We start from the raw sequence: 18,600 nt of genomic DNA, 5'->3' as shown, positions 1-18,600 counted from the left end.
CAACGCTCAGTTGAGAAAGTGGTCCAGTGGCAACAGCAGTCATTAGCTTGCATGTGCCCATGCCTCTGTAATTACAGTCTGTCACAGTGTATTAACCCCACCGTATTTCAGCTTCTGCTTTCATAAAATAGAGAATTCATTAGGTACATGTTTGCACAGCCCTTTTCAGGGCTAAAATGGCTGTCAAGGACTAAGAGTTTACTTTAAATGTCCTATACTGTATAAGCAAGGGAGGGAAACATACTGCGATTCTCTTTAGTGTATTCTTTTAAACTAAACTCAAGGCTCTAATACCAAATCTGAACAGACTGTAATGCAATGAGCGAATTAAATACGCTCACCTGAGATCCGTATTTGCACATCCTCTTCCTCCTTCCTTTCTATTAGTTCACTTTCAGATGGATTTTCATCACTGTGAGCTTCTCGAGCATCAAAAAAATGCTCTCCACTTTCATCAGCACCCACCCCTTCCAGCTCTGTGGCTGAGATCTCCAGATTCATACTCATGCGGTCCATTGCTAAGTTACTACTTGATCTGGGGTCTCGCACTAGCAGCTGCATGGCATCCCCTGAAGCTGGCGATTCAGCTGAAGTCCGGAGGCCATAACTAGCTGTGGACTCATCAGCTCCGGTTCTCGGAAGCGTTCTGTCTGTTCCAGGCTGGTGAAGTTTGTTATTGTCAGTGCGCTGTAGTCCAGGCTCCCTTCCACTCTCTGTCTGGGCCCCTTGAGAAACAGTCCTAAACCTGGGAAAGCGCTGCCGGTCTTCAAGGGTCCCCTTCTCAGAAAAGCCAAGCTGCTGTACCAACAATTGTTTCAGCAAGCCCACTGCAAGCAGAGATAACATTCACAAGGCTTCACAGACCGTAACCTCCCAAACAAGGATTAAAGCAGACATAAAGGTCACCCTTTCAAAAAAGTATCTCTCATAGCAGTCAGCCCTCTCATTGCTCTTGGTAGCAAAAACAGGGATAAAAATAGATATGTAAAGTCTGAAGCCTTACTCCACATTTTACCTTACATGCAAGAGCAAACATGTCAGTACAAGTTCCATCTCGCTTAGGGAAAAACAGAGAAACCACCAACTGAAATCGCCCAGCAAGGAAGTTGGAGAGCAGGTAAGTGCTCTAAAACTCATGTGAACTAAAAACCATGGCTGTAATAGGGGATTCCCACCTGAGAAACAAGCATATTGAGAATATTCCACCCAACTTGGAAATGACAGATCAAAAAAATTGAAGACACTTTTTGCCTAAAATTTCATGCAAATTTATGCTTGTTTGAACTTCAACCCACATTCCTTTAGCTCTCAAATTATCCCAACCAAACACTTCATAATAAGGACACATTGTTCAAAACAGAAATATGATGCTGTCAAGCACATAAGAATACTGTTCATTCTCACCATCTAATGCTCATGTAACACCCAAGATAAGCTGTGATTTCATACAGCAGAACAGTCGCTCATCTAAGTGGAAGGCTCTTGTCAAAATGTGAGTGACCCACTGCTGCTGTTCCAGGGCAGACTCTTTTAAGTCTGAATAGTCATGAAATGCTCAGTCACGAATACTATCTTTACACACCCCGCAGGCTAAGATTATCTTACCACTGGTCTCTGAAAACAAGTACTAAGAACACTTGTACAGCATTCAGAATTAGAAAAGGACTCTGAATCCTATAAGCAGGAGAAACATAAATGGATGAAAGGATCCAAGATAAACTATTAGATTGCAGAGAACTGTCATTACTTGTATAGAGAGATGGAAGAGGGAATTCAGGCCAAGGATATGAATGCTCTACGTTCTGGTAAAAGCAAATGACCCACAGAGAAGCAATACAGACTATTCCCTCCAAGTACCACTGAGGGACTTCGTGTCCCTTTCAGAGTTGCCAAGAAGAGATATATGGATTAATTAATTCATTCAAATTTTAGTAAGTTACATTTAGAAATTGCACTGCTAGATCTGATCAAGTAGGTTGCATAGCCCTGCATTCTTCCTCTGAAAGGAGGTATACCGGAGAACAGAGGAAGTGATTAAAAATCTTCTATAAACAATTTTACAGAATAATCTGTCCATCAGGAAAGTTTCTTTTCAACACATAGAAGTGCTGATCTAATTATATTCAACAACCCCCCTAGTCCTCAGAAAATCTGAACCTAGACTTTGTCAAGCTCACATGTATCCAATATTGTTTGCAGGATTTCACAAAAAACATGCAAAATCATATTCTGCAGCTCATGCAACCTCTCCTATTTTTATAGCACTGGAGCAGAGTAAGTCCACAGGCTAACTGCACTGTCTTTTAAAAAAAATGCTGACTAGCAATGGCACTGCACAGCACTGCACAAGGTTCTGCAATATAATTTTGTCATCCAAGCACAGTAAAGTAACAATTCATCACCACCATCGTTTTATATATTGGAAAACCACAGAAAAAACAATGAGGTGCCTAAAGCCAAAGAAAGGGCCGGTATATGAATTTGGAACTTAGAATTCCTTACAGACCCATTTTGTTTCACTATGCTACTACAGCACAGAGAGAATTGATATTTAACAGAAATGGGCTTTAGATTTTATTTTAGCTCATTGATTTAGATGGTTGACCCAACAATTTCCATCTCCAAATTGCAACCCACCAGACACTGCCCACAGATACTTACAGTTCCTTAATGCATCCAATGCCCACTGCCCTTCTGATACCGAAGGTAAACTGGTGGCTGTGTGTTCATAGCATGCAGAAGAATCTTGAAGTGTCAGGTCTGCCTGCTGCACTTTATCAAACTGTCTTTCTGACACAAGAAGACTTTCTACCTTAGACTTTTCAGACATGATGGGCGAAGAAGACTGAGCGTTCAGTATTAAGGGAGATTCGAGGCCCAAATCTTTATCTAGTAAACAGAAAACATATTCAGGTTAAACAACTATGTCAAATATGATGATGAACTGCAGAAAATTCTGCTTCACACAGAAATCTCTGAAAACACTAAAAAATACAGTTCTTGAGCATGGGCTTGGTAAAATGCCAATTCTGTCCAGGGGAAAAAGAATCGTCCCCATCAATTCATAAAACAGATGGAAAGAGTAAGAGGTAGGTTTCCAAGAGGTTCTCTACGTGACTTGTAAAGAAATCATTCCTTTCCAGAAAAATGTCGAAGTTACCAAAAGATCCCCAAGCCACAAGGAATATGGCTTGGCACATTTGCACTCCATGTAGCAAATGTACTGCTACCATTTACCTGGACCACTGTTTTACCTGGACTTTGTAGACTACTGGCAGGAATGTCATGCTGCTCTTTGAGCTTCTGCTGCTCCTCTTCTTCACGCTCTTCTCTGCAGGGAGGAAAAGAATGAACACATTCTTTTAGTCACATATATCTGAGCCGCTGCATGAGAATTCATGCTTTGGCTGGCAATCTTTGCACAGAAGAAGGGGCCCTGAAAAGAGAAAAAGCAGACCACCTTCCCCCAGCTACTTTTACTTACTCGCCAGGTCCTGACTGAGGGAACGGAATCACTCTTCTGGTACTCCCCATTTTTACAGTCCCTGCCATCTGAGCTATAAGGTCCTGCCATCTGCAGTAGAAACATCAAATAAAAACATGCAAGATATGAAGCATAATGAATACTTCTCTATATAACACCTCTTAAATCCAGCTAGCATTATTACTGCTTTTTATCAACAGAAATATCTTTTTTTTTTTTTTTTTTAATTCTGTTACATTCAGTTCCTGAGTAAGACCTTGCAGCCACAAGTGAAGCACCACAGCATAATGCTCACCTCATCAGGATACTCTTCAGTAGAAGGAAATGAATGACAGGACCTTAGCAGGAGTTGTCAGGTGAGGCAGTTATTTTATATATAATATATACAAAATATATATGAAAGCATTAAGTAATATTTCATATATTACTGAAGAGTTTCACGTATGAGACACTAGAACAGTCGCTATGTATCACACAAATAAGTCTGTGCCCTGCTTATGCTTTAGAAGACAAGCATTTCCATCTAAGAGGAAAAAAAATCATTTAGCTAGGGGCTTTCATGCATTGGGGTGCTTATGCTGCTAGTATCAAAGTCTGCAAGGCTAACTGATTCTGATGAAGATGTAGGATTATTTCAGTTACTCATCTGGCAGTCAGTCACATAAGACCAGAATTGCAAGGGTAAAAAAAAAAAAAAAAAAGCATTTTTATGGTCAGAAAAGGCATTGGAGAGAGCCAGACAAAAAGCAACAACAGAAGCATTGAGTGTATGTATGGGGTGGGGGTTTTTTAAATACATGTGTGTGTATATACATACAGACATATACACACACACTCACTAACATATGTGTATACACCCTCCCCCTGCTTTTTATAAGTTGGGAGAGACTATCCTTGGATACTTCCTACATAGGCCAACACAGCTACGTTTTCAGCTAAGCTTAGAGAAGGAACTCAGGTACATGGACACCTGCACAATTACTACTGGCAAGCAGATGTAAAAGATCTCTCAAGTACAACAAATCAAGCAGCAGATGAAGCTGAACCAGTTACTTACACATTCTTTTCTGAAACAGTCTGTGCCACCAGTTCATAAATATGAGCGCCATTTTCTGACATGGAGATGACGAAGAAAGCTTTGTTATCTGAAGCAACACAGGGAGGGAAGAATTTAACTAGACGCCTTGTCCCACACAGCTTTCTGAAAATTCCTAAAACTGTGCATAACCCCAACCAAAAGCAATGAAAGAAGAGTTCATGCGAAAACCTTCCAATGCTATAATATACAAACATCGTCAATCTTCCCCTATTCAGGAAATTTGTCTATTAGTCCTGAGAAAAAAGAGCCATTATTGCCCTAACTATTTTGAAACAGATTTATTTCTCCTCCTTTCCCTCCTAATAATTTCTGGAGTACCTTTCATCTAATACAATCAGAGTACTTTAATTTAGAAGTCTATTTAAAACTCAAGCCAGACCTATTACTGATGCAAAGAAGTTAAACAGCTCATACATACAAAGCAAGATGTTGGACAACCAAGAATTAAGCCTACGCATTTTTCCATGTTCTACTCTGGAACTCTAGACAAAAACATCTATCCTCAACTGATCTGATCTTCATTTTTGGCTTCCTCTTTTACTTTCCCAATTGGTTACACTGACCTGTTGCCACTTGACGAACCAGAACGGTGTTCAATTTGATGATAGGACTGAAGGTGTGTTTACTATCAGCTGTCGATGCCAAGATTTTACTGTGACACTTCAGTACCAGTTTATCATCTTGTTTCTGCAACAGCACCAGAATGTCCTCCAGAAGTAGAGTATAGAGATCTGCACAGAGTGCAAAAAAACGCAGAATGAGTTAAAAGATTCATAGTTTTATATCACACCCCTGCAGAAAGAAAAAGGCTGCATTTTTGATTACTCCTGCAGAGGCAGTAATCAGTGCTATGCCATTCTAGGCAAAGCTTGCAAATCTTCCTCATCAAAACTACAGCAGAAAGCTACAGATGGAACTGGATCATCTCATGACTGACTGCTGTGTCCCTGCATGGCCTTAATGATACTCCAGCACATTTCAGAATTGACAAGAATAATTTAATCAGCTCTGAGAAACACACAGACATTATTATAGGTGGCAGTAAGAATCACAATTGGAAACTGCGGAAATGCTTTCTCTCTCTCCTTCTCAGCAAACACATACAAACCCAACTTTAAGTCAGTTGATGGAACAGGACTCACCGATAGTTTTGTCACGATTAACCTTCCAAATTAGAGGTCCTTCATGAAGCATTTTTCTCTTCGTTAGATCCAAGTTCTGTCACCCGGGGGGGGGGGAAAAAAAAAAAGGTAGCACTGAAATTTCTGTGGAAGCAAGTAATGGTAAAGCATGGGAACAAGAAAGGGAAGGCTAGAACAGGTACTCCAGTTTGGAGACAAGCATCTAAACTCAGTCTGTAAAAAGAAATGTGGAGCAGGAGTAGGGTATGCTTGTAAATCAAAATCCTGTGAGAGGTGTTTGTTATCACTCTTCCTCATTCACTGCTCTTTTGCAGGTGCTGAGGTCACAGGGTAGAGAATTTTCATACAAAGTCAAGCTACTAAAGCATTAGGATGCCATCTGATTTCTAGGAGTTTTTCCAATATCCCAAAGTTTGCAGTTCTAGTATTACAACTGGTTAATGCTTCAGCACTCAATTTGCAAGTCAAGTGTGCCTACAAAAGATATACTGATATACAAATCATTCCAATGATCTGATGGACTTTATAATGTCAATGGATTCTTCAGTCATTTCAGTGCTTGTGACATTTAGATCTGCAGGCAAGAAGTGACAATTTTCACAAGTCATTCTTTCCAAGTTGCAGTCTACAATCAATGACAGCAAGATTTCATAACTGCCAGTAAGTTCTTCATTTCCTAACTAAATGCTTGCAAGTTTATTTGTGGAAGGATGCATGACACAGTTTTATGAGGAGTCTTCATATAAAAATGTCTTTGGATACACACTGACTTTGAAGAAGATAGGGGAGTGATAAATAAACAGAGAATCTATAGAAGACACAGGAATAGACAGTACCAAAAAATAAGAACTGAGGATAAAGTACCAAACCACGAGGAAAAGGTGCACAAGTGAAGGGAGAGGAGTCCGTGTGTAAAAACTACCTGTTTTGAATATGTGTGAAAGAAAAAAAAAGGAAACATTTGTTTCAAGTTGCAAGTGCCTGTTAGTGCTTGTCATTCACTTGCAACATAAAATCTCATAAAGTTAGTCCTGCTCCAATGATGTTGACAGCAAGTAACCAGCTTCACTAACGTAACTGCAAGAATTTACAGGGCCCTGAAACACAGTACTTTTAGCACCGGACTTAGACTTTATTTGGCTATGCCTGTGGATCTCCTTACAAATCAGCCTGTGTACAAGCTCTTCTTTTAAAGCCAACTGCATTGCTACACCACATGGCTCTCTGAGGCCTCCCCAGTTCCAACAGCACACCTAAGACGTGATCATGTGAGATATATAGCCATAGTAAGATTTATTGTCCACCAGCTCTCTCTTTTGCAATACAGAATTGCAGTAGCTTGCAGACCATCAAGATCTGCTTCACAGAACTTACAAGCTTCATCAACACTTCTACATGCAGAACCAAATTGTTACATCCACCGAGAACTTCAGGAAGTTAGCAAAACTCACATTTCTGAGACTAATGGTTTTAATTTTGTATAGAAATATTTATCTCCAAAGACCATTTGACTGTACATCAGAAGACTGTAGTAGAAAGAGCCACCAACTAAACAACAGGGTTGCAATCACAACTTACACAGAGATTGCTTCAATGTTGTCACTCACCCTGAACTCATCCATCATGGGATCCTCAGACTGCTTCAAGTAGGACAGGTCAAGACGACGCTGATAATCTTCCAAATGCTGCAGAAAATGCAATGAAGATGGTCACTTTGATTAGTGAAACTCACTAGCATCAGAGTGCAGGCAGTCATGAATACTTCCACACGCTCCCAAATGCCTGGGATTCCCTCCTCTTACAGGAATACTGATGCTGCAAAACATCTTTAAGCACAATATAAAGTCACTAGTACAGAGACTCTAGGTGCCTTAACCAGCTTGCTGCCCTTCAACTCCCTTCTCCCCAAACCTTGACGCTCACTCTGTTCACCTCCTACCTGCTTGTTCTCAGACTCTTTGACGGCCTGGTTCACGTAGTTAAGGATCTGACGACAATGATCTGCTGCTTTCTTCACTTTCTCTTTCTCTTCAGGCAGTTCTGCAAGAGAAAAAGTAAATGTAATAATGCTTTCCAATAAAGGTAGAAAAAGTCAGAAATCTAGTGCAGTTTGCTGACCTCAAATTTCAGAAAGAGAATTCTCAGAATAGCCTATCAACAAGAGCACTGCATTTCAAAGGTGAAATGACAAAAGCAGATTTATGACAGGACAGAATTCATTCTGCCTTGCACAAGACACCAGCCTCCGATGATCACTGCATGCAGCACAGCACTTGTTATTCTCCCTTTTTTGCGGGGCTTGTGACAACTATTCACTCTACAAACAACAATCTGAGAAGAATCATGAGAAATCTAAAAAGTTTAATAAGACCCCACCGTGCTACAAAGAGAGTCCCGGGGTAGATCTTTAAGAACACACAGAGCCAGCTAGCCAAAGTCCCAGCGTTCAGCAACTGCCTACTGGCTTCCGTATTTCTCACAGTCCTTTTTATTTATTTATTTTGGAAGAGAGAGAAACAAACAAAGAAACATAATGCAAAATATATATTAAAGAAGTGTTACATAATAACTTTTTCCATCCGATAGCCTGTATTTATTTTGACAGCTAAGGAAAAAAGGTATCTCTGGCTACATTCACACAGCCTGAATATAGAAACCAGTCTTTGATTACAACATAAGCAAACAAAAGTTATCTTTCCAGCCAATGTCACTTGAGCATACACAGATAGGCACAGGTGAACCCCATCAATTCTCACTACCACAAGCCACATTGAGAATTTAGTTAGGCAAATAAACAAGTACATCAAGGATAATGGAGTATCGTGCGCTTTCCTAATTATGATTAGAGTGAACTTGTAAGTGCAGTAATTTTTTATGAGTAATGAAATTACACTGCAGCAGGTACCCGCTAGTAAACCTGAAAAGGCATTTTGTGGTATTATTAATCATATTTTCGCCTGTTCTGCTGGACATATCTTTCAGTGTAACACATTCTAGCTAAACTCCACCCTCTGTGAGAACATGAAAACGTTCTGTAGTGCTTTACAGATTCAACAGATGAGGAAGATTAAGACTCTGTTGGTGTCTATTGTGTAGGAAAGTATTTCTTTTCAAGTTCAAACTCCTTCAAATTCTTAGCTGACATTATATTGATAACATCCACGATTTTTATATGAAGCTTGCTTTATATCAGACTTTAGGGGTATAGGTCAGACTCTGGGTGCACATTTTTCCCAGATATCGGGAGTTTTGAACAAATAGTACTGAGGATTGATTAAAAAGAAAAAAAAAATATCAAGAAAAACACACCCTGGTCGATAACAAAAAAACCTTGACCTTAAAAAAAAAAAAAAAAAAAATCAATTTGTTCTGTATTATCTGCTTTTTGTTCTCTTCTTAAAGGAACATGTTGATTTACCACAAGCTTTAACACTACATGATTTTTGCTTAGATTCTGTAATACTTTCCTTTTTTTCTTCCTTGCTCAGAAGTATGCCCTATGTCTATCCAAGGTTGTTTAAGCAATGGCATAACTGGATAGGTTTTTATTAGATTCTTCATTCTTCACATTTTTATATTAGTAATGGATGATTAGGGATTTCTGTTATTGAAGATCTTATTCTTTTTCTCTCTCAAATGCATCTACATGGAAATTGGAATGCACTTAAATGTGTTTTCTCTTAATAGTTTGATTTAGCTATCTTAATGTCCCAAATTCAAGAAAAAAATATGCTTATCAGAGCATATTTATTATTGAAAACCATTATATTGAAACAAATAGAGTATCATCTTTAGTGACTGAATTCTTTCTAGTTATTTTCTTCTTCAAGATTGTAAAAAGGAATTAAATATATCTAGAAAATTACAGAACGAACAGGCATGCTAATGACTATTCAAAACAACAGCACAAGTGCAACTTGCCTCTCAGTAAGTTCCCAAAGTTTTGGTTGCTAAGAGCATGTAGTAAGGAAGAGTTATGTGATACCTGCTTTTTCCTCTGTTTCTTTTTCTTCTGAATGTAATTGAGCTATTGACATTACCACATACTCTTATACAATCAGAAATATAAAGGTGCAGATAAAATATTTACTTCTGTTTTGTTATCATAATCATTAAAAACAGTTAATAACAGTAATAGTGTAAAACTAAGAAACAGGCTAGGAACTGGAGGGTGGAGAGGAGATCAGGAATTACTGCTTTCTGTCTTCAAAAACTAACTTTCATAGGCAGAGTGGTTTGGTTTATCTCCAAAACTGTAGCATTTCCCTCCCCTAACTTTTTAAAACTACTGTTTAAATTATTACATTGCACTCTACATACACTACAACCCACTGCAGACTATCGTTCACTTATTTCACATTGAATTTCTTCCCCCCGCCCCCCCCCGAAGGAAAATTAATTTAATTTAGAAACAAAGACTGGATTTTTTTGTTATTATTAGTATTATTATTATTTTTTTTTAACCTGCCCTCCTGTGTGGAAGGCAGCAGCAAGGTCACAACGAAAACAGATGGTGACCCATAAAGTTGAACTGTTCTTCAACACATGCTTTGAAATCACATTTGCCTAGAAAACCTGCTGAGATGCATGCACAAACCCTAGTGGAAAGGCTTTACCTGTGTACTTAGCAATGTTATCCAGCAGAAGGGGGTACTTAGTCAACCTCTGCATCTCTGTGGGAATGATATCCTTCAGCTGCAACCGGCGACACAGCGGATTACTCTCAGCATCCTAAAATTAAACAGCACAGTAACTACATTTGTCATTTTTATTAAGACTATAATTACCTGAACATGTAACATCTATTTATCACATAAACGTCTATTACTTCACTTTCCAGTAATTAAATACAAGACAAGAAATGCCAAGATCTATCATTCAGGCAACACATCCCCTCTCCACTTGCAATTACATATAGGAAAGGCTCATCACAAAAGCAGTGGTTTCCTTCACTCATTAGTTCACAGAGGCCTGGTACCATCTCCAATCAATCTCAGTCACTGCCACACATGGAAGACATCGGTTTAGGCTTTCACGCTATAGCAAAACTACAGCACATTTTTCAGTATAACCTCAACCCTTGTATTACTGGAGTTCTTCCCAGCCTGTGGTAATGAAGATAATGTTCTCTTCTCCAAATGCCACATGTATTCAAGTCTCTTTCCTGGCAGGCAGAATAGGTGTATATCATCTGTCTTCTGTCCGTGGCATGCATCAAAATTGCACTACTATAAGCAGACTTCCCCGCAGAAGTACTCATCCTTGGGAAACAGCCACCTCAAGTGAGATGCCATCTCCTGCCTGGGACAGTATGTGCTTTCCTACATTCTATCAGGACGTTGTGTGTTCCCCAGAATTAAATGCTCCTCCCTCCAGAAACTATTAGCAGAGGTAAATACAGTATTGGAAATTATCCCAATCTGAACAAAATGTTAGACATGATGTCATTAATTATAATAACTTTATCTACAACCATTTGTTATGCTATGCTGGCCACCAGCCACATCCTCAGGCAGCTCAAACCCTTGCATAAAATTCACCTGCACAAAAGTCTGGAAGCGAGAGTCCTTCTTCTGGCGTGACTTGATAACCTCTAGAGCAAAGGGCTGGTTACTGCAGAACGTGGCAGTCGCATGTTTCAGCTTCTCCTCTGCTGGTCCACCAAACTGTGCCAGAAAGGCAAGAAAGCCGAATTAAGAGAGACTCAAGTTCAGCACCTACCACTTTCAACACACATATAGCCCTGGCAGCAGACTGGTCTCACCTGGGAAGAAAGGAATTACTGGCAAAATATGAGAAGTAAGTTCCATGCTGTTTTTAAGGGCTTATCTTCTCAGTCTACTGGGGAACCCCTTTGGATCTCAAACTCTACAGTTCTCCTGTCTCTAGCCCTAGCATATTCAATCCTTTCCATAAATGCATTGCTGATTCAAAGGGAGAATACAGTACCATGTCTCCACTGTCAGCCAGGAGAGCGGAAAAAACTGCGCTCACATGAATGACAAGGGATTATTTACCAGACTGTTGGTCAGCAAAGCCAAGACCAAAGGTCATCTTGTTTCTCAGGGACACCCAGGCTTAAACACCAGAATATAACATAACACCTTATTCTCTAAACAGAAGTATTACAAAAACATGGCTAGGGGAAATTATAGCCATGAGCAAGGCTGAGAAATATGCTGCAGATGGTTAATCTGTTACTGCAACTCTTCCCATTTCTTCTACCCGGTCTGGGATTCAGCATAGTAACTCCTGAAAATACTCTTGAGAATGAGATCCCACAGTTATTGTTTTAACCACTTAGGCAGAACACTATGCAAGGGCACATAACTATTAGCTTAAGGTCTAGCTTGCTCTAGCAAGTATTTTCTGGCTTTTTCATAGCACACAGGAGAACTGAAAGGGTTGGAGGTGTTTCTTTACCAGCCACATCTGATTTTTGTTTTCTTGTTTTTTTTCCTGGAATACTAGACAAACAGTGGGATATATAAAAAAAAAACCAAACAAAAAACCACAACCACCCCACCACAAGACACTTCTGCATGAAGTGCTGAAAAGAACAAGGAGATCAATTTTCAATCCTAAACTAAGTAGGCTTGAAAATAAACAACAAAATGTGAGAGCCCCAAGAGAGAATTTATTCTTTTTTAAAGAATCTACATCACTCCTGCTCCCGTCATTTGGATCTCAGAAAGGAAGCCTGCGACAGTGCTATAAATTTGAAAAGGTTCAGCTATGTAAATTCTAGGATTGGAAACCAGTATTTTAACTACCTTTAAACTGCACCACAGGCAACACAAGACTTGTATTCCAGTGTTACTAAAATAAATTGTGCTATTACATTTTTCAAAATCCTACTCTCATCTTCGTATCTCCAAAACTACCTTTTTATACTCTACCCACACATCACAAGGAAATTATTTTTTCTTCCTTAAATTACTCTTGTCTCTAGCCAAATGAAAATCCTATGAGTTCTTCCTGCTTTCCTTCATCCCCCATTCTCTAGCTCTGTGTTGGCTCCATAGAAATTGCAACTCGAAGACCTTCAGTTCCCATTAGGTCGGAATTACCTTCATTAACCTTGGGCTCTGTTTGTCATTCTATGGAACACTATTTTCAAGTACAAGAAAGCAAAAAAGGATTTTACCCAGGAAAGCAAGTCTTCCCCAATTTGGCCAATAACAGAAGTCTCATTCCTTTTTCGGACAGCTTTCATCTGATCGTTCAATGAAACTTTAAAAAAAAAAAAAAAAAAGGAAATTTTATTAATACTGCCTAAATTGTTTGATTTATTTTCAGCGTTTTAAAATAAAAGCTATTCTAGGAAAAGATTAATTTGCAATAATTAAGTTAAAAAAATGAAGTGTCCTGCATCATAATACATTCAGCCGAATATCTAAGAAAATGTTGTGTAACACTTTTGCACTTCTGTCTCACCCGTCTTCAGATGACCCCTAAGAACCTTCCCAGTCTTATCTTTTCTGAGGGTCAATATCACTGCCCTTTTAAGAACATAGGAATAATGTAGAACACACGTCAAGCCACCCACATAAAATTATACAACTGATTATTCGGTGGCAGAGCTGAAATTCCGATTCCAAACAGTCCTTTCTCTAAACAATTAGAAAGTGCCACCCTTCAAAACCACCTGCAAGACATCAATCTTTTCAGATTTGTTTTCATATTCTCTTCAACAACAGTTGTAGCGTTTTGAACGGTGACCCATAAAGACCATTCATCAAAGCATTGCTCCTTTTATCAAAGCATGAATCAGCACAAGAGAGTCTGTGTACACAGATAAGAAAAAAGCAAGTATCTGAAACACTGGACGCATGCCTTCTTTATCGAAATATCCTTGTCAATCAGAAATGGATAAACTGTGTGTGAAAGGAAGAATAGCTGTAGCATTCTTTTTCATCTGAAGTGTTGTACAAGGTTGCCTCTTGTTTCAGGGTCACTTGCTTAAATTTTTTAGATATTTGTATCCAGAATTCCAGTTGAGACTACAAAGCTGAAAGGCACCTCAGCTGCTCTTACCATGAAGCCCAAGGATATCCTCCAGATTTGAAAAGATTTTCCGTTTGTCACTGGAGTTCAGGATCCCTTCCCGGGTGACACGCTGGTAGAAGACATTATGCAGAACTTTCAGTGTGCGGACATGAGCTCTCTCGGTGTACAGCAACTCTGAAGAGAGAGGAGATAGCAGGATTGTAACTACCTAAAGAGGTGTGGCAATGTGGATCCAAAACATGAAGCAAACAGAAGTCAGAAGCATGAACTTACATAAATCTCCCTCACCAATGCTTCCCTTGCTTGCCCACATTCCAGCTTGCCCCAGAATGGAGCCATGCTCTGCTATACTTCCATGTTTGAAAGGACAGAGAAGCCAATTGATTCGTGACTCATAATTTAATCCAAACAAGCAGTGAGCTCTTAGCAGCTCATATAGCCACACAGAGCATTCTGCGGGATTGCAAGACCTGAAATTGAGAGGAAGCTTTGAAGATGAAGTTTGGTAGTAGCTTTCTGTTTGCATCACGTGCTTTCCAACAGTCTAGACAGTTCCTCTGGCTTGTCTTTTATAAAACATGATACTGTAAACTAGCCTTTCAGTGTCAAACCATTTATTACTTTTTATTTCTCCTCTAAGGATTGGATCAGTCTCACCTTAGGACACTTTTTAGTAACAAGTACAAGTTTCATGCACACAAATTCTCCAAACCAGAAGTAATAGATGGCCACTACTTTGAGCAAATCAGTGAAGACAGATGTAGTTTTAGATGTTAAGAACTTCAGAGCTCCAGAGGACAGGTTTCAGCTTTGTGCTAGGTGAGCTAGGAAAAAATATCCATCTCACCATTAATCACTTCTTGGCGCTTGATTTCATAGGGTTTCAGCCCCAACAACACTTCTCGGCTCACAAGTTGCTGCCAGTTGGGAGGGTCCATATCCATGTCAAAATCATATAGCTCATCTTCACTTTGCACATCTGTGAAACCAACACTGTCCATCCTAACATGAAAAAATATCTGTCAGATACTGCCATTTTAGGCATGGATGTAAGGAGGAAAGAAGAGAAAATCTTAAGTATATATATCAGTTGTAAAGCATTATGAATATGCTCTCCATAACAGCTAGAGGCTGTTAGATGCTTAAGCCTATAGGCAACATTTTCTAATTTTGCCCTTTACAGAACAACTAAGAGTGAAGTATTTCCATAACCCCTCCTTTTAATGATACAGATAAATAATTTGCTTTAAGTCAAATATCAAGTTGATGAAAGGGCAGGTTACAATTTCTTTCCCGCATCTACCTGCAGATACAGATCTAACAGCAACAAACAGCTTTTAAAAGAAAACATGGAAATCTCAACTCCCTAACCCATCATTTCAAATCAGCAGAGACAACAATCACTATACATCACTCATAGATCAAAGGGTTTTTATGTGTATGATTCATTCCACCTGTCCTATATACAGATGCCAGTGTTTCACTTCATATATGCGTTATTTAAGAAAAGGAAAGATCATGCAGACAATTGTAGGGGCTCAGAACAATGAACACTACTACATTCTACTGAATAATCTCAACAAATTCAGTGAAGTTCAAACATTCGTAAGCATACTCACTTGCGAAAAGACTTTGGTGTTCCCATATCAACCATTCTGCAAAGAACGAAAGGAATTATTAGGGAAGCTCATGCAAGAATTTCACCCTGCTCAGACATTCAGCATAACTTCAGAGTAAAGGCCTACCCTCCTAACTAGAACATTTTGTCCATCTGTCAGCCTCAGCCTCCTGATACGTAGAGAGGTTTCCAGTACTACCATAGTAGCCGACACAGATCAACATTTCCTACTTCTGCCAATAATGTTTAATACAAGTGATGTCACTAATATAGTTTTATAGACTCTGCTTCAACAGCCACTGTCACATCAACTCTCTTCCAAGGTTCAAGCAATGAGGGCTCTGTTACCTCTCTGATTCTCCCTCCTCCTCCTGCAAGTTTTCCAAAGGAGATGGGAATTCAAAGGTGTTGTTAGGTGTGCGGGGTGTGCCATCCAAACAGTCATTAGCAGGTGGAGCTTCTCCAGTCTGCTTCAAACCTAAACAGAGAATGAGTATGAAATATCAAGAACCGTTCCAAATTAGAGTACATTAGAGAACTTCACAGCCTCTGCACAGCCTCTTGATTCACAACCTCATTTCAGCTTAGAGCTGGAGGAACTGAATTCCTAGGCTGGTAAGAAAAATCTCAGTGACAAATGTTTCCAAATGACACTGACTTGTGCTTCAAAAAGCAGGCACCTGAGACTGATCCAATGCCACAGTGACAGAACCCACCTAACAACAGTTTGTGGCCATAAGATTTCCTAATTTGAAGCAGAGACTAAATCAGAAAAGATGACTAAACAGCAAGGAAGATCACATCTCATTACATAAAAACATTTCCTAATTTGTCGAGTTTGTTGCATCAGAACTGTGCTTTGCATATCCCATCTTTAATCACACCTCTTCGCTAGTATCATCCTACCTGTTTCACTGTCCTTGCTTCCCTCTGGAGAGAAAAAGGGACTCATTGCCAAAGGAGACATTGGGTTGGCAGGTGGGTACGGTGCATCTGTTCCATCACTGGAGGACCCACTCTGGCGCATCTTGCTAGAATCTGGTGGCTCTGGGCTAACAGAAGACGCTGTAGGTACGTGCTTTAGATGCCGGGGCTTCTGCATTTCCATGGCTCTGCCAACTAAACAAACACCAAGCCATTATATTGCTGAAAAAGCTTTTACTGGTTATCAGCAATGAAGAGAGGAAGCATTTTAGGACAAAATTAGGTTTGTGTGTCTTTAAAAGTATGTTTTAAAAACAAAATGTTTACTGAGTCTTCTTAGCATAGATTTTTAAAAGCCAGCAGAGACTTTATCTGGCTTTCAGACTAATAGGGAAGATCTATTTCCTTGTCTGACGTACTTGCACCGCTATCATGTCGACTCGGTCTCCTTGGTGGGCCCAGAATACTAGGAAAGCCTCTTCTCTTTCCTTTTTCCTCTCCTTCTTTCTCTTTCTTGATACTTTGCTGCAGTTAATATAGAACAAAGAAAAACAAAGCAAACAGATCACTCATTTCTTCAAATTCAGTTATTTACTGAGGAATTAACTAATTCTTTAAAACTGCAGGAGCTTGGTACAGGAGAATTGTATTTCTAACAAGTTACTGAGAGGTCAACATCCTGCTGCATCAGAGGCAAAGACAGCCTACAGACTATGAGTGGTGTGTAACAGGGCTAGCAGAAGGGAGCCACAGCATCTTAAGAAATACATCTGTTAAAGGCAAAAACTCACACACTCTGTTTTTGATTTGGCAGGAACTAGAAACTGCCCTCCTCCCTAGGGTAAGAGACCAATTTACAGTGACCAGCAGCACTTTGTTTCTCCAAGGCACATCTTGTGACTCCAAACCTCCACAAGCGTATAGACTCTAATCTGGGAGAGAGAAACGCAACTTACCTTACCACTTCAGAAAGGTTATGAACACTTGATCTAACCTTTTTGCACTGTCAGTGCAGAGCTGCTTGTAACAGTCCTAACATTTCAAAGGAAGCTGGAACACTGATGAAAATAAGTAGCTACTGTGACCAGATACACACTCATACTGTGGGAGACAAATGAACACACCCACAGAGATGGAGTTTTGGTGGAAAAATTCATTATGTAACTGGGAAAGTGTGGGTGGCAGGAAGAGTAGCTTTCCTGCATCATAAAGCATGGGGCAAGTTTCTTACAAAGACAACTAAAGTACACAGGCCAAGAGCCTGATTAGCCATAACGAGATCCTCAAGTGATTCAAGATTGTATTATATGAAACATTGCTCACCCAAAGTTTTAATAAGGCTAGAGCTGTGAAAAACATGCAGTTAGAATTCAGGCATACAGATAAAGGAAGAAAAAAGGCAACTCTTTCTAATCCATGTATCTGAAAACATATGTAGAACCCAATTTTAGCTGTTAGGTTTTCTGTGCAGCTCAGTAATCCCAGATCCTGCTGATGCAGCAATGAAGACTGTAAAAATCATACAAACTTCTAATGTGTCATGCAAAAGTGGATTTTTAATTCTAACCAAGTACCCATGCTGGGCAGCTTTAAACAAATGCACTCTGGCCACAACACTACTACCTTGATCTTTGGCAAGAAACCAATACGGCCACGCTTCTGCTCCAGGTTCCGGGGTTCTTTAACTTTGACTCCCAGGTGTTTCATGTAAGTAAGAATCACATACTGCATTGTGGAACTGCCAAGAATACAAAAAATACACAAAACAAAGAAGATGGAGGATAAGGAGAAATGTTTTGGGGAAAATACATTTTGTCAAGAAAATGAAAAAGGTCAAATGCAAAGGTTCTATTGAGAAATTACCCATTTTTAGACCAAAATAACTTGGCATCTTTTTTTTTTTTTTTTTTTTTTTAATATGAAATAAACTATCACACACAATGGGAAAGATTCATCCAATATCAGAATTTGCCCTCTTGTAACCAAAAGGAGGAGTATATAAAAGGCATACCAGCCTACAAGGTAAAAGTAAAATTTTGGGAATTACACTGAAGGTCCTAAAATGATATCCTAGCGACATATTTGAAGTCACATTATAGTTTTGAGTTATGGTAAAAGTAAGTAACAGTAAAAGGTATGGTTGCTATAAAAAGCATAGTAGAAGCTACCCAGATGGTTGTACACAAACTGAACTAGGCAAGGCACATACAGAAAATAAATGTTAGAGCAGATTGAAACAGCTACAAAACAAAACCAAAAGAAACATGAACTCTCAGCAACAGTAACTTTTTCAGATCTGAAACAAGGCAAACTTCAGAGTAAG

At 39.3% G+C, this 18,600-nt stretch overlaps 1 protein-coding gene across 2 annotated transcripts in view; it reads right to left on the bottom strand.

Annotated features, from left to right (window-relative positions):
- The window catches only part of ARHGEF12 (Rho guanine nucleotide exchange factor 12), a 77,623-nt gene that overhangs the window by 4,189 nt on the left and 54,834 nt on the right, over positions 1 to 18,600 (bottom strand). For both annotated transcript variants that reach the window (XM_009638428.2, XM_035893949.1), the window contains 19 exons: positions 17,901 to 18,015; positions 16,697 to 16,802; positions 16,260 to 16,472; positions 15,702 to 15,831; positions 15,355 to 15,390; positions 14,583 to 14,737; positions 13,763 to 13,909; positions 12,873 to 12,958; positions 11,266 to 11,391; positions 10,342 to 10,456; positions 7,665 to 7,765; positions 7,333 to 7,410; positions 5,726 to 5,801; positions 5,147 to 5,314; positions 4,542 to 4,629; positions 3,485 to 3,574; positions 3,255 to 3,331; positions 2,662 to 2,889; positions 342 to 827 (listed from right to left, as the gene is read on the bottom strand). In XM_009638428.2, coding sequence (XP_009636723.2) covers positions 342 to 827; positions 2,662 to 2,889; positions 3,255 to 3,331; positions 3,485 to 3,574; positions 4,542 to 4,629; positions 5,147 to 5,314; positions 5,726 to 5,801; positions 7,333 to 7,410; positions 7,665 to 7,765; positions 10,342 to 10,456; positions 11,266 to 11,391; positions 12,873 to 12,958; positions 13,763 to 13,909; positions 14,583 to 14,737; positions 15,355 to 15,390; positions 15,702 to 15,831; positions 16,260 to 16,472; positions 16,697 to 16,802; positions 17,901 to 18,015 — 2,621 coding nt within the window. The remainder of the gene's footprint in view (positions 1 to 341; positions 828 to 2,661; positions 2,890 to 3,254; positions 3,332 to 3,484; positions 3,575 to 4,541; positions 4,630 to 5,146; positions 5,315 to 5,725; positions 5,802 to 7,332; positions 7,411 to 7,664; positions 7,766 to 10,341; positions 10,457 to 11,265; positions 11,392 to 12,872; positions 12,959 to 13,762; positions 13,910 to 14,582; positions 14,738 to 15,354; positions 15,391 to 15,701; positions 15,832 to 16,259; positions 16,473 to 16,696; positions 16,803 to 17,900; positions 18,016 to 18,600) is intronic.

Source organism: Egretta garzetta, unplaced genomic scaffold (genome assembly GCF_000687185.1).
Source record: "Egretta garzetta isolate BGI_Z169 unplaced genomic scaffold, ASM68718v1 scaffold365, whole genome shotgun sequence".
In the NCBI taxonomy this organism is placed as follows: domain Eukaryota; kingdom Metazoa; phylum Chordata; class Aves; order Pelecaniformes; family Ardeidae; genus Egretta; species Egretta garzetta.
The sequence above is the reverse complement of the archived record's forward strand: the minus strand, read 5'-3'. Positions and strand labels throughout refer to the sequence as shown.